Below are 23757 nucleotides of genomic sequence, written 5' to 3'. Positions count from 1 at the left end.
ACCAAGGACTGGTTGGCGTCGGAGTCAGTGTAATGCGTCAGAGTGGGAAATAACGGCTTCATATAAGCACACACACTCCTATACATTCAGGAGCGCAAGCACCTACATGTCCATGCACGTCGCTATTTAAGAGCAATAATCTTGAACTCGACGCTAAACCACATTTAACCTCATCTCGCGGAGCTGTGCAAATGTATCAATATGTGATGGATAATGGAAATGTTGCAAGAACATTTGCCACACCTGCAGGTTATTTCAGTAAGTGAGTATGGTTTTACGCCGCTTTTAGCAATATTCCAGCAATATAACGGCGGGGGACACCAGGAATGGGCTTCACACATTGTACCCATGTCGGGAATCGAACCCGGGTCTTCTGCGTGACGAGCGAACGCTTTAACCACTAGGCTACCCGACCGCCCCGCAGGTGATTTCAACCCCCACAAACTACAACTACTAACAGGGCAAGTGAATGACGTAATTGGGTAACGACTAGTGGTTGATAGAATGAGCATAATGTGAATGAGAAAGGTAAACGTTGAACAATCATGCCACAGGTGATAGTTCAGCGGATCCTGGTACAACTATGGGCGTCAATCTTGCACATGGATTTGCGATGCCTTAGATACCTGGACAACCCATACCTGCACGGATAAACCAGGTGTATTTGATGCTATAAATATGCGGTTGTTCTTGGCTGACAAATGTTACTGATTGTAGTTATATACTGGTTAACGAAAATGTTAGAGTGTTGACGTTAGAACCTGACCTGATTGTACTTATATACTGGTTAACGAATATGTTAGAGTGTTGACGTTAGAACCTGACCTGATTGTGGTTATATATACTGGTTAACAAATATGTTAGAGTGTTGACGTTAGAACCTGACCTGATTGTAGTTATATACTGTTTAACGAATATGTTAGAGTGTTGACGTTAGAACCTGACCTGATTGTGGTTATATACTGGTTAACGAATATGTTAGAGTGTTGACGTTAGAACCTGACCTGATTGTACTTATATACTGGTTAACGAATATGTTAGAGTGTTGACGTTAGAACCTGACCTGATTGTGGTTATATATACTGGTTAACAAATATTTTAGAGTGTTGACGTTAGAACCTGACCTGATTGTACTTAAATACTGGTTAACGAATATGTTAGAGTGTTGACATTAGAACCTGACCTGATTGTAGTTATATACTGGTTAACGAATATGTTAGAGTGTTGACGTTAGAACCTGGCCATGGTGTAAGATACAGGTACAGAGATAGCCACGGGCACAGGTCTTGTGCAAGGTATGGGTGGAAACTGATCCTACAACCGTGCCCTTAGATCCATGGTGTAAGATACAGGTACAGAGATAGCCACGGGCACAGGTCTTGTGCAAGGTATGGGTGGAAACTGATCCTACAACCGTGCCCTTAGATACCATGGTGTAAGATACAGGTACAGAGATAGCCACGAACACAGATCTTGTGCAAGGTATGGGCGGAAACTGATCCTACAACAATGCCCTTAGATACCATGGTGTAAGATACAGGTACAGAGATAGCCACGAACACAGATCTTGTGCAAGGTATGGCCTGAAACTGATCCTACAAGTGGAAGGGTGGCCCAGTAGTGTCAGAGTTCGCTCGTCGCGACGCTGTTCGTTTCCAAACAAGGGTTCTCATTGACCCGTCAACTCATACCGACCCTTGCGTCCCACATTGTGCCTCATAAAGGTGTGTATATTTGTAACATATTCAACTTGCTTCCCACATTATGCCTCATAAAGGTGTGTATATTTGTAACATATTCAACTTGCTTCCCACATTATGCCTCATAAAGGTGTGTATATTTGTAACATATTCAACTTGCTTCCCACATTATGCCTCATAAAGGTGTGTATATTTGTAACATATTCAACTTGCTTCCCACATTATGCCTCATAAAGGTGTGTATATTTGTAATATATTCAACTTCATTTTTCTCACACACTACTACAAATATTTAGCAGTTTTAATAACTGATACTGTTAGGTGACATATAATTCAACACATATGTATGTTCAAAATTATGTACAAAATAATTGGACCCGTAAAGATCCGAGGTAGAATAGGTCTTCAGCAACCCATGCTTTCTGTAAAAGGCGACTATGCTTGTCGTAAGAGGCGACTAACGGGATCGGGTGGTCAGGCTCGCATGTCATCGATACCAATTACGCGGATTGATGCTCATGATGTCAATCACTGGCTTGTCTGGTCCAGACTCGATTATTTACAGACCGCCGTCATGTAGTTGGAATATTGCTGAGTGCGGCGTTAAACAACAAACCAACCAACCAATCAACAAAATAATTTACCATTAACAGTTATATTACATTTGTTCACTCATTTCATGTGGCCTATAATTTGTCCTCTGTTGTCTTGTCTTGACAATATAGGTGAGTATATGTGATTGTATGGGTATTATCCTTCTATGATAATGCGAAAGTAATGAAAGCTTGTACAAGGTGTGTTATGAATTTTCTACCTTGAAGTTCTCGCTCGTGAATATTCAGGTTAGCATAGATCTTCAGCAACCGATGCTTGTCGAAAGAGGCGACTGACGGGATCATTTTTTAGACTCGCTGACTTGGTTGATGCATGTCCTAATTGTGAAGATCGATGCTCAATATCAATCACTGGATTATCTGACCCAGATTCGATTATTTACAGATCGACGTTATATTCCTGGAATATTGCAGAGTGCGGTATTAAACAACAAACAAAAATCAATCCCCAAAAAACTTTGAACTTCTTATTTTGTGACGTGCAAACTCCATGTTATTGGTGCATGTGTACTCTCTGCCTTGTTCACAGTTCTCGAGCCCTCTATTTGTAAACAACCTCGTTCAACAAAAAACATTATCTGCACTTTACCACTTGATTTGTTTAGGGCGTTCAACTCAATTTCCTATTCCAGATAAAGGCATAGGACCGAGACAGTAACCCTGCCGTGCACACATATCCGCAATGATCTGTTGTTGCCATTGTGTCCATTATACTATTTGGTTTATTTCGTGAGCTCTTTTATAGATAACGTTGAATTTGCTGCAGTACAAAATGTTTTTATCCTATAATGTATACTACATGAAACCCACTATTATGTTCAGTAAAATATATTTAAAAAATATAGAATTTTATTTTTGTATGTTTTATTGCGTCCCATAAGTCATAAGCCTTGATTACGTAAGGGCCGGTTCGAAAGTCCATTAAAGATCAAAGTTTAATTCCCTATTTATTGGGGCTAGCCATGCGTGCCACAGCCATCTTACATGTGATCAGTTGTCACAGAGGCATACATTAATGTGCACCCGCTAACCGTAACACATGATCCATATCTGTGCGAAGTCTACCTGACATGTCCTAGGCCGCTGGCAATGTTTGTTAATTGTGGGCTTTCGTATAACGCCTCAGTCGTCTCCAAGGTTAATAGTTCAATTGTTCTCACTTGAATTAGAGGGCACGGGTAACGCCTGTGCCTTTGCGTTTGTTCTGATTCTGTTTCTAAGTTTCTCAACACCAGTTAAAGGGGTCTAAATCTGGACCAGACAATCCAGTGAGTCTAAATCCCCAGGGTGCGTTCCCTCGTTCCACGATCACCAGTATCAGATTCTGACAAATTTGTTTGTTTGTTGTTTAACGCCGCACTAAGCAATATTCCAGCTACATGACGTCAGTCTGTAAATAATTGAGTCAGGACCAGACAATCCAGTGATTGACAACATGAGTATCAATCCACGCAATTGGGATACGATGACATGCATCAACCAAATCAGCGAGCTTGACCACCCGATCCTGTTAATCGCCTCTTCCGAGAAGCTTAGTCGCCTTTAACGGCAAGCATGGGTTGCTGAAGACATATTCTACCCCGGATCTTCACGGGGAAACACGCATGGGTTGCTAAGGACCTATTTTTCCCCGGATCTTCACGGGGGAGACAAGCATGGGTTGCTGAAGATCTATTCTACCCCGGATCTTCACGGGGAGACAAGCATCGGTTGCTGAAGATCTATTCTACCCCGAGCCCGTTTATATCCCCGGCCGCGCCATACCAAAACACGTATAAAAATTGTACTTGTTGTTTCCCTTCCTGATGCTTGGCATTGAGGGGCTAAACAAGGACTGTTCGGCGCTGAGTCAGTATACTGTGTCTGAGAGGGGTATCCATGTTAAACGGTGGCATGGTATCTTAGTGAGCCTGTACTATACGGAGATAGAACAAGGACTGGTCGGCTCGGAGCACGAATATCGGAGCCTGACGTTAAAGATTCTCATGTATTGATTTGTATTGTATTGTCATTTATTTATTGATTTATTTCAACTTTCAGGCTGTAGTTTTAATCTGGTTACGCAGTATTCTCTTACGTTCATGCAGTATTTTAATTCAGATAACGCTCACATAACGGGATATTCGCTCACTGGCTCCTCCTTGATTTGTAATGAATGTCCTGTTTCTTGTGGGTTGTCCTTGACCTCACGTCATCAATGTGCCTGTGCATGTGCATAACAGTGTCATGCCAACCACGCTGGTGTCAGCCTCCTGCATGATACACCATGGCAACCACGCAGACGTCAGCGTCCTGCAAGAAAATACCATGACAACAGCATTGACGTCAGCGTCCTGCATTAATTAGCATGACAACAACACTCACGTCAGCGTCCTTCGTGAAAATACCATGCCAATGACGCTGACGTCAGCGTCCTGCATGAAAATACCATGGTAACAACACTGGCATCAGCGTGCAGCATGAAAATACCATGGTAACAACACTGGCGTCAGCGTGCAGCATGAAAATACCATGGCAACAACACTGACGTCAGCGTCCTTCATGAAAAAACATGCTAACCACGATGACGTCAGCGTCCTGCATGAAAATACCATGACAACAACACTCACGTCAGCGTCCTGCATAAATTAGCATGACAACAACACTGATGTTAGCGTCCTTCATAAGGATCTTTCCATTCCTCGGAAACGTGTTCCCCGTGGCTCACTGGACAACACTGCAAAGATTACTGGACCTGAGTGGTGATCCCAATAATTAGGAATGACTGGCGCGGTTCAAACATATGCAGGGGTCAATGTTGCGCTGTTACCAGCAACAGTTGTGTCGTTCACGAGAATGTCAAACATATACAGGGGTCAAAGGTGCGCTGTTTACCAGCAACAGTTGTGTCGTTCACGTCAATGTCAAACATATACAGGGGTCAAAGTTGCGCTGTTTACCAGCAACAGTTGTGTCGTTCACATCAATGTCAAACATATGCAGGGGTCAAAGTTGCGCTGTTTACCAGCAACAGTTGTGTCGTTCACGTCAATGTCAAACATATGCAGGGGTCAAAGTTGCGCTGTTTACCAGCAACAGTTGTGTCGTTCACATCAATGTCAAACATATACAGGGGTCAAAGGTGCGCTGTTTACCAGCAACAGTTGTGTCGTTCACGTCAATGTCAAACATATACAGGGGTCAAAGTTGCGCTGTTTACCAGCAACAGTTGTGTCGTTCACGTCAATGTCAAACATATGCAGGGGTCAAAGTTGCGCTGTTTACCAGCAACAGTTGTGTTGTTCACGTGAATGTCAAACATATGCAGGGGTCAAAGTTGAGCTGTTACCAGCAACAGTTGTGTCGTTCACGTGAATGTCAAACATATGCAGGGGTCAAAGTTGCGCTGTTTACCAGCAACAGTTGTGTCGTTCACGTCAATGTCAAACAAATGCAAACTACCTTTGAAATACAGTAAACTACATACTGGTCCCCTTGAGTTCGTTATAACCGGAGTTCGATATAAGCGTTTAAACTAAAGTATACCGCAAATGGCCGGGGCTTAAGCAACGTTTCGTTATATCCGTCACTTCGTTATAAGCGTGTTAGTTTACTGTACTGGGATCACCCAAGAACACCAAAGGAACAACATTCACAGATGCGTCACTGCATCTACAACTATCTGTGTTTACTGGAACACCAAGCAACAACATTCACAGATGCGTCTCTGCATCTACAACTATCTGTGTTTACTGGAACACCAAGCAACAACATTAACAGATGCGTCACTGCATCTACAACTATCTGTGTTTACTGGAACACCAAGCAACAACATTAACAGATGCGTCACTGCATCTACAACTATCTGTGTTTACTGGAACACCAAGCAACAACATTAACAGATGCGTCACTGCATCTACAACTATCTGTGTTTACTGGAACACCAAGCAACAACATTAACAGATGCGTCAGTGCATCTACAACTATCTGTGTTTACTGGAACACCAAGCAACAACATTAACAGATGCGTCTCTGCATCTACAACTATCTGTGTTTACTGGAAGGGACATTTGAGGGTACTGGCGGCTGAATCGTCCAGGGTGCCGGAATTTACTGTGCGGACCTGCGTACCTTATGACTGTCAGTATCCTAAAATCGTACATTATCATTACTGTTCTCGTGGGTTCGATCTGATACTTTTCATTATTTCTCAGCACAATGTCTTGCTGCTATGTTTCTTAAAAATGGCTAATGCGTCACCTTGAGCTTTCCTCTCAATTCAGGGGACACGGGTGGCCAAGTCGCCTAGGGCGCCGCGATTCGCTGTGCAGAGTTGCGTCCCTTGGGCACGCCAGAAACCTATGATTGTGGGTTCGAATCCCAGTTCGCCCCGATTATGTTTCTAGGTTTGTCAACAACATACCCATGCTCGTGGGTTTCACCGAAGAGGTAAACGTCTGGGGCCTGAACCACTTGGGGCTTTCCTCCCACATTAAGCTGGCACGCCGCGAAATTACTGGAATACTGTTAAAGCGGCGTTAAACCCAACTCACTCACTCCTCTCAAGTTATGAGGGCGGTGGGGTAGCCTCGTAGTTAAAGCGTTCGCTCGTCTCGTCGAAGCCCCAGGTTCGATTCCCCTCATATGTACAATGTGTGAAGCCCATTCCTGGTGTTCCCTGCCGTGATTTTGTTGGAATATAAAGCGGCGTCAAACCAAACCCACTCACTCCCAATTTGTGCCGCCATTGCATGATATGAGTAAAACACGCACAAAGCGGCTTCAAACCGAACCCATTCACTCATGACCCTAAATCTCTACTAATGACGGATGTACCTCGAAAACAGGAAACATTCAACTGTTTCGCGAACACCAGGTGCCTTTCCAGTTTTTCATGAGTGTAATTTAGTTTAGCTTGTGGGGGCCCATTCTTATGACAATGAAACCCTAGTTTATCCAGTGTATTTAATCCCCATTCTATAAATACTCTGGATTCCAGCAAATCTTCACATCGCTAATCAGTGATTGCCCACAGATGAATGCAAATGTACCCTGGGTAGACGGCACTATCACTCGTGGTGTCATTCGACTATTTCATTAAAAACAAAGCAGTACTGTAGTGAATGGCTCCAGGATCTTTATCGTAATAGAATCGTTGATGTTGTGATAACACCCTGGATGCGCGAGGATGGTATGTAGGAGACCATCGCAAAGGAAAAGACTTTTTAACATCCGGGTCGTTTCCTTTTGTGCAAAAAAAAAAAATTATTGAAGAACATATGTTCTTTATTGAGTCCGGTTACAATTATTATCAACAGTTGGACAGCGAAACCCTAATCCAGACATATTGCCTTCAGGACGAATACTGTTGGAATCATCTGCATATATATATATTCACAAAGGAACTATATTTATAATAAAACACGCGTTATAAGTTAATCCGGGTGTTGATGTCCGGGTGATTTCATAGGAGACTGTCCTGTCTGGATTAACGAGGTTTCACTGTTAACATAATGCATTACGTACATATATTATGAGTTCGGCCTTTAAGAGACAATTAATCCGATTATCTACAAAGTTAAGTGAAGGTGTGGCGCCTTTAACAATGGCCGAGGGAGGGCCCACCTTCCAGTGTTTAAATCACCCTAGGCGATCGAACACAGTTCTTGGTGTCATCTTTAACGTATTTCACACACTTCTTTATCTTTGAAAGAAAGCCACCCTGTAATTGCCTCGGGACATTCTTACCAAGTGACATCGTTCCTCCTGTATTCACACGGTTGGGTAGCCTTGTGGTTTACGTGTTCGCTCGTTACGCCGATGGTCCGGGTTCAATGTCCTACGTGTGAACAATGTGTGACACAATTTCTGGTGTCCCCCGCCGTTATACTGACATACTGCTACCAAAATGCGGCTTAAAACAACAGTCATCCACTCACTCACTCAGTCCTTCAATATAGCGTATGTACCAATGAAAGACATAAAACTGCGAGTGTGAATTATCATGCTGTCAAGCGATGGCAAACCTGAACAGAACTATGAAGAATCCGGGGCTATCAGTTACGTCGAAAGATACGTATGGTGGCTAGCGTCGATGCCACTCTGATGACAATCATCATGATAATTGCAATGTAGAACGTCAGACCGGTCCAGACATCGGAGCTGTTTACGTCCTTGCATATGTCTGTCATCCCGACCTGGGCATGGGGGGTTCCTCGGTCTGCCATAAATTGACAGGCTACTTTCACTTTGTTGACGTCAACCTGGGACTTCAGAAGGAGGTTCAGGAAAAAAGCTACAAAGATCGCCTCGATGGTAATCAACAGAACCGACACCCCAGTTTCACCAAAATTCTCAACAATTCCCGTTCGGCTTCCTTTTACTGGAGTCACGCCTTTCGGTGCACGTGTTGGCGTCGTGGTCTCAACTTTCGGTTCGGGAACCGTTTCCGGTGCGAGTCCACGGGAGTAGGACTCATCCTCGCTCAGCACTTGTATGACGGGGTCAGTGACCTGGGTGAAGAATTTCAGCACCGGAAGGTCAAGGTCAGGGATGACGGTTTCTGTTCGCCTGTGGTCCTTGTCGACGTCATCGCAGTAGTTGGAGCAGCGAAGGAACCGATGTTTGGATCCTCCAAGACCTAACGCCTCGATGAACTGACTCTCTCGCTTATCATAGTCCACTTGTCCGATGACATCAATTTTGGCAGAATCGGATCCTGCCTTTTCTTTCAGCTTCTCGAACTCTGCCTGTGGCACCACCTTGTCGTACTTCGTCATGACGCCGAACAACGGAATTGCTGAAAGATGAAATATTGTATTGATTATTGAGTAAGTGAGAGTGATTGAGTTTCTTTTAAGATCACAGTATTTCAGTTATCACACGGCGTGTCAGCTTCCTGTGGGATGAAACCCGAAGTGATACAGATCTAAGATATTTACAGGTATGGTGCTAAAAAACATAACATAATCAGGGCGAATAAGATTATGGCTAGCACTCACCCAAGCCGCCGAATCAGACCACCCTATTCATTAAGTCGACAATGCTTCCAACGAGAAGCACAGGTTGTTGAAATCTAGTCATAAACCTACTGCCACTTTTGCTTTTTGTATTGTATCGTCCTATCTCTTATAAACCTGAGTCCCAACTACTGTATTACTGTGTCTCAACATATGGTGCCTTCATGGCAGACAGATGTCAAATCAAGTCTTGTTACTCGAAGGCACCAAGGCTGACCACCCTTTCCATCTAATTGCCTCTTACGACCAGCTATGAGATTCCGGGGCCTGACCAACAAAGCGTTCGTAGCGTTACGAGCTATCGTAATAATATAGTCTGACACAGGTTTGCGAATATCGTAGTGCTACAAATGCTTTGTGGATCGCTCCACTGGGGACCTATTCTAACCTGAAACCGAGAGATTTCTAACTAGTGCTCACTTCTTTTTTTGTCTTGGATTCCCGACGGTCTGGCTGCCTGCATGACACATGAAATGAGGTTCTCAGGGACGAGCTGGGTGGCGGAGGAGAGAAAGATGACACGGTCTGCCTTCAGCTTCTCATTGTTCTGGTTGTACTTGGACCGGAGTCCTTCCAGTCCACAATCCTTGTAGTACTTCGCCGCTTCCGCCAGTGATTCGCCAACCGGAAGTCGACCGTAGAACACAATGCGAAGTAGTTCCACAAACTCATCCCCGGCCTGGTCGTGAAATCCAGCCACATCGATGAGGGTTGGTAGAAGATCATCCGGGTACTTATCGGCCTTGCAGCACTTCTTATAGCTGGCAGAAGAAACAAGTTTTTGTAAAGTGATGCGGTGGGCTTAATAGAGATTATTATACGAGCATGTGTGTCATTCGAAACAAGTGTAAGAATTCGCGTATTTCCCGAGCGTGTGAGTGTAACTCACGTGCGATCATGAAAAATTCTTTATTACCCATTATTTCTTTATCCGTTTTCATGCCCCCCTTGAGAAATATTACTTATCACGACCGCCGTCATTGAAAACCACAATTATCTAATCTTCAGCTATGACGGCGTTTCCAGTGTGACGTCATTCCGACCTCTACGTCACAATAAGATTCTAATGACGTCAAAACGCCGTCCGGATGACGTAAACAATGCACTGGTGGAGTGATATTTGCACTTGTGCACATACGATATTATTAACTGTGCTATTTCTAACTTTTTGGGTAATAAGGTCCTTTATGGAGTAAGTATCGCGTGTTGCTTTATACACCCTAATTTCTAGTATCAGCCACGACTGAGAGCTGTACCGGACCCCTGAAGATCGGGGGTAAAATAGGTCTACAGCAACCTATGTTTGCCGTAAAAGGCGACTATGCTTGTCGTAAGAGGCGACTATCGGGATCGGGTGGTCACGCTCGCTGACTTGGTTGATGCATGTCATCGTATCCCAATTGTGTGGATCGATGTTCATGATGTTAATCACTGGATTGTCTGGTCCAGACTCGATTATATACAGCCCGCCGTCATATAGCTGGAATATTGCTGAGTGCGGCGTTAAACAAAAAACAAACAAACAAACACACAATTAGAGCTGTACCGCTTTGGTGAATAGAGCTGACATGCCAAGGATCCTAATTAAAAACATGGTCAATACTCCCCAAGTATATATAACCCCCCCCCCCCCCCCCCCCCCCCGCCCTCAAGCCTATAATACTGCCGCTTGTGTAGATCAGCTACAAGGATATGACACGCTCCACACGAAGTCAAGCCTATAATACTGCCGCTTGTGTAATATAATCTGAGGGTTCGATTGGATTTCCTCTCGCTTGAACCGGGTCATCGCTCGACTGGTTGGTTAAAAATAGGTGATGGAACGACGTAGCGTAAACAAACACTAAAATATTGATGCTGAATTAAGGAATCTAAGATTTGGACCCACTATCATCAGATCGTGGCACGCCAAAGGGACGGAACTCTGCACCCGTGCCCTAAAACTACTTTTATGTCACGACAGCTTCATTATTGACACAATGGTCCAATATCAACTCTTTCGAACTTCGGCTTATTCAATGAGCTTTGAGTTATAGAGGCTTCACATGCATCTTACCTTGTGGTAAATACCGTGATCTGTCCTCCCGCCTCGCCGTGAGACCCCGAGTAGCTGTGCTCCCGCCACCTGACGCCGTCAAACGCAGCTCCGACAGAGTTGATAAACGCCGACTTCCCCACCCCAGCAGGCCCTGGCAATATAGATAACCATACAGTCAAGTGGGTGAGTGAGTGAGTTTAACCAAACAATGACAGTGTTTATGTTATGTGTCGCCGTGGCGCTTAAAGGAGGCCATCGAGCTGTACCTAAAGGCTGACAGTCGTTCAGTAACACGTGACCTACGTTAGTCAAAGTAGAGTTAACATTTTGCACACAACACAGTGTAATAACTACAGGTGCGTCTTAAGTGTAGACACAACTTGTTGGATTAAGCAGCGCTTTGACTAAGCACTCGATGCAAACCTTTAACAAGGACAGAAAACGCGACACGATGCTGGTTCCAGATGCTTACAAAATTTGAGAAACAGGTATGACACCAAGAATCAAAATTAGGGCGAATCAGAAATTGTAACCATGTTCCAGGATTCTGAACGCCTAAGGGACATAACTCTGCACAGCCAATTGCGACTCCAGAGACAACAAGGCCACGCGAGCCCGCCTCATCTCTTGCCATTGTGACCAGGACTGAAATCAATACTCACCTATAACAACAACATGGAGAGGCTTGGAGTTGCCGTCATCCTTCCCACACAGCTGCTGTATCTTCCTGATGATGCTCATCCGCTTCTGTTTTTTCTTAAAGTCCGGCGTCCAGTCCTCTTCCTGTATGTCCGTCTCGGCGTCCGAGTCTTGGCTCAACAGGGAAAAGGATTCGCGATCAACCGCCTCCATTTTGAAATTCTGAAAACATAAATTGACAGTCCCAGACGTACTCATTGACTGTTATTTCTTCACCTCGCTTCATATTTACTATTAAAACAATATTTTTGTATTAATTTATTTATTTTATTGTTTTAATTTATTTATATTATTTTGTTCTTATCTATTTTATTAATCTATTCTTTTATATATTTAGATGATTCAGCTACAAATAATCGACAAGGGAAATATAATCAAATTCTAAAAAAGCAATGCAGAACTTGCGCTACGTTCATTCTGTCTATAGTCATGGTAAAGTATTGTTAATATCTGCTACTAAGTGAAGGAGGATAAACCCCATATCTAGGAATATTGCTGAGTGGGATGTTAAACAACAAACACTTATTTGATCTTATCTAGGAATGTGAAGTTATCAGTCAGCCGCATGACGTCACTCAGGACCCTTGTGTAAATGTATTAATGCGCCACTGTGATCATGAGAATGGAATGCAAATCAAACGTATTGCACTTTGGCTATATATCCTCGCATCTATCCTTTCCTGGCTAACGCGTTTTCTATGACTGGAAAACACAGGAAGGATTACTGGACCAGAGGGTGACTCCAATGATCATGATAAGGAATGTGTGGCAGGCTTCAAAGGTGTGCTAGGGTGAGAGTTGCTCTGTGACTGGCAACAATAGTACAACAACACTATTGGGGACTGCCCCAGCATGATAAGGAATGTGTGGCACGCTTCAAAGGTGTGCTAGGGTGAGAGTTGCTCTGTGACTGGTAACAATAGTACAACAACACTATTGGGGACTGCCCCAGCATGATAAGGAATGTGTGGCACGCTTCAAAGGTGTGCTAGGGTGAGAGTTGCTCTGTGACTGGCAACAGCAGTACAACAACACTATTGGGGACTGCCCCAGCATGATAAAGAATGTGTGGCAGGCTTCAAAGGTGTGCTAGGGTGAGAGTTGCTCTGTGACTGGTAACAGTAGGACAACAACACTATTGGGGACTGCCCCAGCATGATAAGGAATGTGTGGCACGCTTCAAAGGTGTGCTAGGGGGAGAGTTGCTCTGTGACTGGCAACAGTAGGACAACAACACTATTGGGGACTGCCGTCCACAGACCTGTGTGTACCAGTATATTCCAGGCCCAAACAAACAGTGGAGGCCACTTTTTTCCACCCAATGTTTTTTTGGCAACAAATTTTGACAAGAAGAATTTTGCTCAACCCCTCAACCAAATGGCTAACGTCTACATACCTACAGAATATTTACTGCAAAGCCAAATGTAGAATCAATACAATGACATCATAAATATGTTTAGATTTAATATGTATTTTTTTTACTCGTGAAGATTCTAAATCAGTGCTATTAACAATGGACATGCTCACTGCCCGCTCATAGTATCAGCCATGTGCATGTTCTGTTGGCAAACTACGCAGTGAGTTTCAATAAACTGAAACAGAGACTGTTATTGGGAAATTCCGTTGAGAATTCCGGAGTCAAATAGGTCCAAAACACATAGTTTTTTTTAAAAGAAGTTGCAAAATAACCGTCAAAATTTAGTCCAAAGATATGATATCATTTCATCGCAACCTGTTTGGACTGGTTCATTTTTTGACAATCAGTGCGACAAGTCATTTCTTGGAAACTGTCATGCCATTTTCCACTGAAGGGGTGACAGGTTGTAGAAATAGTTAAAATGCTAAATGAATATATTTCTCCAACAAACTTTATGAATTAACATACTATTCATGTTACATGTGTAAGTCTTATTAGTTAGTTAGAAAATACCCTCAGTAAATAATACACATTGAAAATAAATACCGCTAACTGTCAATGGCTGCCAATGTTGTATACATTCTCCCTGCCTCAGACAAGTCACAGAAGGAAGAGGACAACCCCGATCTTTCATGTGGTTTGATATTAACCTGTAGATTTAATAGGAATGAGACTAATGGTAAAGCGTGATTGCCAGTGGAACTGGGGCATAACTGAACAACCGCTTTCTAGGCTGCAAACGAGCCGGCCATCTTGACGCGAGGGGCCAGGTTTGACATGTCAACTTCAAGATTTCACGGATTAGCCTCGAGCCTGTCCCATACCGACACCTCAATACGCAGAGGGCGTGATGTAACGACGCGACTTGGTAATGTGGCGACATTCACGGTTGACTTGACAACGGCGAAAACACTATAAAACATTCACCAAATTCATGTATATTAGCTTTCGCAAAAAAAATTTAAAATGTTTTTATCATAAATATGGATTCATATTAAAACAACGGTTATTACATTTGCTGTTACCCATTCGTCGTTGTTATCACTATTGTCATGAGTGTTATTATTATTATTATTTACAGACGGAATTGGTTTTGTTTTGTTTGTTGTGTAACGCCGCACTCAGGAATAGTACAGATATATGACAGCTGTCTGTAAATAACAGTAAATAGTGATTGATATCATGAGCATCGATCCACGCAATAGGGAGACGGAATTGGTAAAAGTGGTGTGAAAGAATTCTCATCAGCAGCTATGTATTCGTCAGCTTTGCATGAACAAGAATTACCATCTATACAGACAGCTGTGAAAATAACACATACTTCTATTGTGTCTCTGGAGCCATACTCATTAGCCCACTAGATCGACAGGTCAAAGGTTCGAGTCCAAGATTTGACCCGATGGTGACACTTGATCTGATTTCTGGTAGTGTTAAATGTTTGTTACAAGCTTTACTTCGGGGTCACTTTCCACATGAGTGAGTGAGTATATATTTACGCCTCTGTTAACACTATTCCGTCAATATCACGGCGGGGGACGCCAGAAATGGGCGTCACATCTTGTACCTATGTAGGGAATCGTACTAGGAGCTTCGGCGTAGTCACTTGGCTACCTAGCAATTATACTAGTGAAATGCTCATGACGTCAATCACTGGATTGTCTGGTCCAGACCACCGTCATGTAGATTGAATATTATCGAGTGCGACGTTTAACAACAAACAAACAAATAAACAAACAGTTCAACGTTCATCGCACATCGCGGACTCACTTATATTCGTATCAGTCGCGAAGCGGAAACACAGCCATGACAATTTATTCCTCGGTCGGTGGTCAGGTGTCCTAAAAATTAAAGCATGGCCAGGGACAGTTTTCATGCAACTATATGCAGGGTTGGAGGAGATCGCGAGCTTGTTTTGACGGCACCTACTCGGTTGACACTAACCTCAACCCAGCACTCACAACAACTCCGAGAGAACTATGTTGTGTTGTTGCGCCGACCAAACAACATCTGACATATTCAGGGAAGGAAGAGACAACCTTTTTTTCACGTGTTAAAATACACACACGACGCGTATGAAAACATGTCAACATGTGTACACTGCCCTACTTGGCAGAAACCTACCTCGATCCAGCCCTCACTGCGCCTCGGAGAGAAATATGGCGTGTTGTGCTGGTCAGGGGTTCTTATCCATACGCCGAGCTCAACATTACCTGTGGTTATTTTTAACTACATATTCCTACGCCTTAGTTTGCAGTCAAGGGTTTGTGTAAGCGACACGTGTTCAGCAATTTATACTCACTATGTAAGAATGATATTACAACGTTTAAATCTCGCTACGTATACATGCGATGTGCTGTCACTTAAGATCATACTTTAACAGCAGTGACACACGGTGCATTGAGAACTATTTACTCCCGCGTAGTGATCAGTATGTAAGGCGGATTTAGGGGAATCCCCAGGACCCCAGGCTGTCGATTCGCGAGACGTGTCGTTTCTTGGAAGGGATGTTAAGGTCAGGGTGACCCTTGAAACTGGTTTTATATTGCGCAGTCAGTATAAAGAACGTCGAGACACAAATAGATTGATCGCACGTCCTAACGGGACATCTAACAATTGACTGCATCGGAATATATTTAAGTGGACCTGATCGAGCATTACCTATATTTCTTTTCAGCGGAGAAGGCGATATAGTTCCGCGAACCGTCCGTGTGACATACTGAGGTTTAGAAGCAGCTGATTAGCCATTGCTGGGGTGTAACCTCACTATTGTTGACGGAAGTGTATAACGACTAAGACTATGTGAACTGCACTGCGAATGGCAGCCTTGTCGCCCGCTCGTACAACTGCATCGACTCCATTATTCACGCATGAATGGCGACTGGGGCTGAGATAAAAGAGCCACTGGCGATAGGCAAAGCAGGTTCAGGACAAAAAACAAATCAAACAGAACACGGAGCTGAACATGGAAGGGAGATAACCGTTGACCAGGTTAAATCTGAACCAGGCGGTGAACCAACGGCCGATTTAAAAGAGACAGAAGCCTGGAAGACCAACGCGAGTACGCAAACTAACAGCTCACCTGGCGCTAGGCCTGGGCCAGATACCCTCAGAACTGAGGGATCACAGCCAGACGCTAAGTCGGATTCGACATTGCTTAACGGAGATACCACAGTGACAAACAGAGGTCCTGCTGCAGATACCCCGAGAAGTGAGAAGCCACGCACAGACATCCATCCGAAGGTTCCAGTCTTATTCATATGTGCAATGTCGATAACCACGTGAGTATTTCGTCTTGTTGTAATCCTTTCTAAACGCGGTGTCTGGTGTCCCCCGCCGTGATATTGCTGGAACATTGCTAAAGCGGCGTAAAACCATACTCACTCACCACTAGACGTGGTGGACGGCGGGGTAGACGTACAAGGACAGGTTGATGATAGTGACCATAATCAGGACGTGTCTAGGATTCGAACCAACGGTCATAATGTCTCGACATCACTAAGGGACACAACTCTGCAAACCAACATCAGTGCCTTAGACGACAAGGCCACAAATCTTTTACACGAAACTTCTACGGAATCCCCGCGTATCTACGCCGATGTTTTACAAATTCCTGCGTAGTTTGTGAGGAAATTTTGCAAAATAAATTGTAGTTTGTAGTTTGTAGTTGTAGTTGTAGTTTACGTTAACTGCTGATGGCGGGACTTTGGAATAAAATCTTTCACAATGTTTCTAAACGGTGTACATATCCCTTAAAGAAAAACATATCCTTTTGCGATCTATTGTCAGAATTGCTCCTGAGTACGCCATGATTGTCAGAAAAGCTGACAAAAGTAAGCTATACCCCCATGACGTAGATCCCTGCTTATGCTTTCGGTCACTGGTTTACCTGGTGCAAATTCTTTTATTTACAGGCTGTAGTGATATAGATATTGTTGATTACCATATTAAACCATACTGAAGAAAATCCCGGCACACCTTTGCCACCGAATATGTAACTAAGAACTTATATATTAGAATAGGATTAACTTTAAGGTGAGGCGAGGGTGGCAGACGTTGCTGTGTGGAGTTGCATCCCTTAGGGGTGTCAGAACACTATGACCCTAAGTTCGAATCCCATTTCGCGCTGATAAATTTCTAGGCTTCACCAAAGTTGCGTTCCTCCCACATGAAGTCGTCAGGCCGTGATGGATCTGAAATAATGTTATAATGCTACGTTTTAAACCATAATCACTCACTCACTCACTCATGAACTTGATTTTTAGGGGATTCGCGGGCGGCATACTGGGGACACTCGGCACCCTGTATTTCGCCCCCGCCTTTGTCAACGTCTGGAACAGCAGCAACTCCATCCCGTCAGCGACTGTCGCAGTGGATCCCCAGCTGCTTCGGAAGATGAGCACAACAGACACAGCTCTGGAACAGTGCTTGGCGCGAAACGTCGCAGACCAGGAAAAGATGAAGTGGTTAGAGGCCAACATCACAGTTATACGTGACGACATGTTAAGCAACTACTCCAACGTTGAGCTGAAAAGCTACATCCTCGACGGTCGCTTGGAAGAACTCAGGAACAAGTTTTTGTCGAAGGGTATGTACAAAAATAAACTCTTCTTTGGACATGCTGGATGTCCTGAAATAATGTCATGCCATGACAGATTAACTGTTGTAATGTGAAATAATCATGTGTTCTTTCACTACAACTGTTGTATATAGTAATGTGAAATAATCATGAGTTCTTTAACTATAACTGTAGTATATAGTAATGTGAAAAAATCATGAGTTCTTTAACTATAACTGTAGTATATAGTAATGTGAAAAAATCATGAGTTCTTTAACTATAACTGTAGTATATAGTAATATTAAATAAGCATTAGTTCTTTAACTATAACTGTAGTGTATAGTAATGTGAAATAATCATGAGTTCTTAAACTATAACTGTAGTATATAGTAATATGAAATAAGCATGGGTTCTTTAACTATAACTGTAGTATATAGTAATGTGAAATAATCATGAGTTCTTTAACTATAACTGTAGTATATAGTAATGTGAAATAATCATGAGTTCTTTAACTATAACTGTAGTATATAGTAATGTGAAATAATCATGAGTTCTTTGTCTATAACTGTAGTATATAGTTATGTGAAATAATCATGAGTTCTTTAACTATAACTGTAGTATATAGTAATATTAAATAAGCTTTAGTTCTTTAACTATAACTGTAGTGTATAGTAATGTGAAATAATCATGAGTTCTTAAACTATAACTGTAGTATATAGTAATAGGAAATAAGCATGGGTTCTTTAACTATAACTGTAGTAACAGTAATATTAAATAAGCATGGGTTCTTTAACTATAACTGTAGTATATAGTAATGTGAAATAATCATGAGTTCTTTAACTATAACTGTAGTATATAGTAATATGAAATAAGCGTGGGTTCTTATAACTGTAGTTTATAGTAACTATGATCGTGGAATCGACTCCCAGATTCGCCCTGATGGTGCTTCTAAGTTGTCAGCGCTACCCTGCTCTTGGGTTTAACTACAGCTGTAGTATATAGTACCTATGATCATGGAATCGACTCCCAGATTCGCCCTGATGGTGCTTCTAAGTTGTCAGCGCTACCCGTGCTCTTGGGTTTAACTACAGCTGTAGTATATAGTAACTATGATCGTGGAATCGACTCCCAGATTCGCCCTGATGGTGCTTCTAAGTTGTCAGCGCTACCCTGCTCTTGGGTTTAACTACAGCTGTAGTATATAGTACCTATGATCGTGGAATCGACTCCCAGATTCAGCCTGATGGTGCTTCTGGGTTGTCAGCGCTACCCGTGCTCTTGGGTTTCACAAGCGGACAGGCTATGACAAAACACAAATGCTGTTTCAAGTGCGTTAAAACCCATCTCTCACATGAATAATCAACCACTTGACCCATTCTACACGATAAGTGTACATTTTTGTTATACATCATTATTTGTTCCAGAATGGATTTTCCTCATCCTATTGATGGGGATATTTGAGGTCGCTGTGATGGTTGCTGTGTGGAAGATGTGGTCCAACTTCGCTGACATTCTCGCCCCCAAGTTGGACCGCCGGGGGGGAGGGGCAAGGCGAGAGGCCCCTAATGGGGGACCACGCCCTGATAATGACATCATTCGGGTAGGTTTTGTTTATGATGGATATAAAATAAACGTATTTGGTAAGAAAGAAAATATGACATGGTCCATATTGTGAAGGTAAACAATATTGCAATACACGACAAGTTTTAAGCACGATTCTCACCGTGTGAGTCATGATCAAGTTACAAATACTGTGTGACCAGGTTTTTTTCCAAGACCTTTAATAATTTCAATGTATGTGATGTAGAGTTTGACGTCATTATTTCAAGGGAAGCAACTCTTGGGTATTTGTATAATATTGTGTCCTAATTATTCAGTTTAGTCTGGGTTGGGCGAGATCGAAAATCAGGCAACCAACTTTATTTATTGTTCTGTTATTTTGAGTTGCTATCAAAATACATAAATACAGCCCATAATGAAAAGATGATTTTCCAGGGAGACGAGAGGACGTTGAACAGAGTGTCACGCCGCCATCTTGAGAACCGTGTGTGTGTGGTCGGCTTTCATTCAGAGACCACCAACCAACACCACGCCAAAATCCAGGCTGTCCTATCTGAGAACATTGCTGTCGAAAAGCACCACGTCAAAGGACACGAGCAAATATTAAACCTTCCACTTTGTAAAATCTACTTTGTGTGTGTGGACTTTAATGAACGAAATGTCATCCTCGAAGACCCTACAAAGGGACTGGGGGATCTCCGGCTTACAACGGTACAAGCTATCCAGAAAATGGGAGGTGAGAACACATCTGTTGAAAACTGCAAACATTGTGAGGCCAAATGATAAATATTCTTGTTCCTCATTTGGTTATAAAGCTCATGATCAGAACGATCATAGCGTTACGACAATCGTATCTCCCCTACGTTATTGCTGACCTACGACGGTCGTAGCGAGCGTTAAGACAATGTATACGTTAATGCTTATACGGACATTATATCATTTTGACCATGATCTATTGCAGGAGATGTCGTACTAATATACAGCAAAGATGGCGGATCCACGTCCCTTCCATCCGGGGCATTATATAATAGCAACTTAACCTCGATCAAGAAACACCCGGATCTCCGTCGCCTGGACAACACCCAGCGCATGCTCAGTGTGTTTGAGAAGTTCACCCCGTCACAGATTGATCGTATTGTGAAGATAGTGAAAGGACATGGAATGTAGCCGGCTTCCGTGTGGTCTCTGTGTGGTTCTCAATGAAAACGGGTCTCAGAAAAGTCAACTCTTCACAACAATCGGACCAGGATCAGGAGAAAGCGAAACTAAGTCTTTTAGCATTTAGGGGCCCATCATTTGATCTTGGAAGCGGAGGGGCTGGATAGTGGTCCTTTTCTTTTCGATATAACTAAATGTATGCCTTAAAGCACTGACTGAAATAACAACCCTTCAGTTTATAAAATGGTTGGTCACATCGTAATTTATGAAAATACGGATCACTGAAATTAGATTGAGCGGATTATCACCTGCCTGGTGAAATGTAAGCCTGCTGGAAGTGTTACGTAACTTGAAAGTGGACATAATCGTATTTATTTGCAATGATGTGTTTAGTTATAACGTGTTTAAATTACCGCCTGTGTTTAGGCAATTTGTGATAATGTATTTCTCGGGCAGTGGATCGCCCCATCCTCGATTATCCGGGGTATTATATCGGCCTTCTATCACAATAAATACCCTGAATCTGTTCGCTACCATAGCGTCCTTTATATCTCCATTCTGAGCCATTCAATCATTACAATGTAACACATCAACGACGGAGAATAACCAGTCTCTATTAGCCGACAACGCACATTCAAATTGACATCAATGGCAAAATAGTTGTGACATTATATGAATGGATCTCTGAATATGATTGAAGCCACCAGGTGTTTGCGAATGAAATGAGTGAGAACACTGAGTGAGTGAGTGGGTTGGTGGGTGAGTGAGTGAGTAAGGTACACCCCTTTTAGCACTATTCCAGCAACATCATAGTGGGGACACCAGAAATGGGCGTCATACATTGTACCCATGTCGGGATTCGAACCCGGGTCTTCGGCGTGACGAGCGAACGCTTTAACCAATAGGCTACCCGACCGCCCCTTCCACATAGAGCTGACAAACTGCCTACACTACTCCAAACAAGTTGAATGGTCATCACATTTGGAACGCTTTGTTTCCATACCCACCATGACATATTAATTACTCATATGAAAAAATCGGATGTTCTTTACCTGCTTTTGAGTATGATCTGCAGCCATGAAATCAACTCAAAAAGAACATAATCTTTTAAAACCATGACGATTAACGTCACATTACACCCACATTGCAACCACCTTGAAGTACTCAAAGGCACACAATCAATGTCCGGAATATCAGTAGAGTTGTCTCCCCCTAAGGTAAATAGCCGATAGTTACTAGTACAGTTATCAGTAGAGTTGTCTCCCTCTAAAGAAAAAAGCAGATTCATTTGAAATCGATTTTGTTATTTATGCACATTTTGTGATCAGTGAGTTGTGTCTGTGACGTCACACTACATGCATTATTACTGAATAAGACACAAATATGTGCATTAATAATAATTGTATATTTAAACTCATGAACATACACATACATATTTCTTTTAACTCCTAGAACATAAATGTTTGTGAAAACATTTGCTTGCATTGCATATTTGAGTGGTATAGACGACTTTTACCAACGTATTTCACACTTTGTCTGTTTATATAGTACATCGCACCAAGACCATCTCTTGGGGATTCCAGGGTAGAATTGCTCCCCAGCAATCAAAGCTTTTCCTAAGCGGCGAATCAATAGATTATAGTATCAAATGTGGTTGTAGGGTGAAACGCTGTTATTTACAGGCTGGAATGGTGTAAAGTGCGGCGTTGAACAACAGACAAACACATGAATAAATAAATAAACAAACAAACAAACAAACAAAAAAATAAATAAGTAAGTAAATAAATAAATAAATAAATAAATAAATAAATAAATAAATAAACAAACAAGGCGATGGGGACACAGGGCTCGCCGATATAGAACAATATGTCGTATATTGTTATGGCTTGTTGACTCTTCACCAGGGCTTTGCTTCTGTTGTTATTGTCTTGATGAAACCCTTTCATGTACAAGATGTGTTACGATGGGTTATCTTAAATAAAGTTTAATGAAAGACATGCTTATCTAATGTTTAATATTTTTAAGGAAATTATAATAAGAATAATAAGAACAACAATATTGTGTACGTGTTTATATTTATACATGTATGTGTCTTTTAGGCATCGCAATTAGCTCAGCGGAGTTGCGTCCCTTTGATTACAAAACATCTATGGACGTCAAAGATGTGCATCGCTTGGGGTTTTCCACCCATGTTGTCCTAGTCCTTAAAAAACAGAGTTAAGCCACGAACACTTCATGCACAACTTCAGAATGAGCTGTTTTGAGAATATTTAAACAATACCCAAGAGTTCATCAATTTTGAACCTGTATATTCTCATATACTCCCGGCATCGTAGTCCTGTGCCATGACTGTGTGGTATATATATATCCTGTGCCATGACTGTGTGGTATATATATATCCTGTGCCATGACTGTGTGGTATATATATATATCCTGTGCCATGACTGTGTGGTATATATATATCCTGTGCCATGACTGTGTGGTATATATAAATCCTGTGCCATGACTGTGTGGTATATATATATCCTGTGCCATGACTGTGTGGTATATATATATCCTGTGCCATGACTGTGTGGTATATATATATATCCTGTGCCATGACTGTGTGGTATATATATATCCTGTGCCATGACTGTGTGGTATATATATATCCTGTGCCATGACTGTGTGGTATATATATATATATATATCCTGTGCCATGACTGTGTGGTATATATATATATATATCCTGTGCATTTTCAGGCGGGCGTAATGGAGGATATTCTAAACGTGTTGTTAGTTTACCTCCGATAATCTCTGAGTGATTAAGCTTAAAGGAGTAATAAGGTGCATACATTAGTAGTAGTGGTAGTTGTAGTGGTAGTAGTAGTAGTAGTAGTGGAGGTAATGGTGGTGGCAGTATTGGTAGTAGTAGTGGTAGTAGTGATGGTAATGGTTGTAATGGTGGTGGTAGTGGTGGTGTAGGTGGTGGTAGTTTAAGTAGTTGTAGTTGTAGTTGTAGTGGTAGTGGTGGTAGCA

At 42.4% G+C, this 23757-nt stretch overlaps 2 protein-coding genes across 3 annotated transcripts; one reads left to right on the top strand and one right to left on the bottom strand.

The window, feature by feature from the left end:
* Positions 1-7558: 7558 nt before the first annotated feature.
* LOC139477102 (uncharacterized) lies at positions 7559-16209 on the bottom strand. Of its 2 annotated transcripts, none has more exons than XM_071259653.1 (5): positions 16125-16209; positions 12013-12211; positions 11369-11501; positions 9733-10073; positions 7559-9092 (listed from the first exon to the last, which is right to left on the bottom strand). In XM_071259653.1, the coding sequence occupies exons 2-5, from the start codon at positions 12200-12202 to the stop codon at positions 8350-8352; spliced, it is 1407 nt and encodes a 468-aa protein (XP_071115754.1). In that variant the 5' UTR covers positions 12203-12211; positions 16125-16209; the 3' UTR covers positions 7559-8349. The 2 variants fall into 2 exon arrangements, with proteins under 2 accessions (XP_071115754.1, XP_071115753.1); XM_071259652.1 differs by lacking the exon at positions 16125-16209 and adding an exon at positions 15588-15695.
* On the top strand, positions 15916-22076 carry LOC139477101 (uncharacterized). The gene is made up of 6 exons (XM_071259651.1): positions 15916-16015; positions 16141-16744; positions 17729-18051; positions 19446-19621; positions 20017-20317; positions 20543-22076. The coding sequence occupies exons 2-6, from the start codon at positions 16338-16340 to the stop codon at positions 20746-20748; spliced, it is 1413 nt and encodes a 470-aa protein (XP_071115752.1). The 5' UTR covers positions 15916-16015; positions 16141-16337; the 3' UTR covers positions 20749-22076.
* The last annotated feature ends 1681 nt before the right edge of the window (positions 22077-23757 follow it).

Source organism: Haliotis cracherodii, unplaced genomic scaffold (assembly GCF_022045235.1).
Source record: "Haliotis cracherodii isolate W230 unplaced genomic scaffold, xgHalCrac1.p SCAF_31, whole genome shotgun sequence".
Lineage (NCBI taxonomy): Eukaryota > Metazoa > Mollusca > Gastropoda > Lepetellida > Haliotidae > Haliotis > Haliotis cracherodii.
This window is presented reverse-complemented; position numbering and strand designations above follow the sequence as displayed.

Coding starts and splice junctions, on each gene's coding strand:
- LOC139477102 (XM_071259653.1), bottom strand. CDS start 12,202: ATGGAGGCGGTTGATCGCGAATCCTTTTCCCTGTTGAGCCAAGACTCG. Junction 11,502..12,012: donor TCTCCATGTTGTTGTTATAG/GTGAGTATTGAT, acceptor CTATATTGCCAG/GGCCTGCTGGGGTGGGGAAG. Junction 9,093..9,732: donor AATCCAAGACAAAAAAAGAA/GTGAGCACTAGT, acceptor TTCATCTTTCAG/CAATTCCGTTGTTCGGCGTC.
- LOC139477101 (XM_071259651.1), top strand. CDS start 16,338: ATGGCGACTGGGGCTGAGATAAAAGAGCCACTGGCGATAGGCAAAGCA. Junction 16,745..17,728: donor TGTGCAATGTCGATAACCAC/GTGAGTATTTCG, acceptor CTTGATTTTTAG/GGGATTCGCGGGCGGCATAC. Junction 19,622..20,016: donor CTGATAATGACATCATTCGG/GTAGGTTTTGTT, acceptor ATGATTTTCCAG/GGAGACGAGAGGACGTTGAA.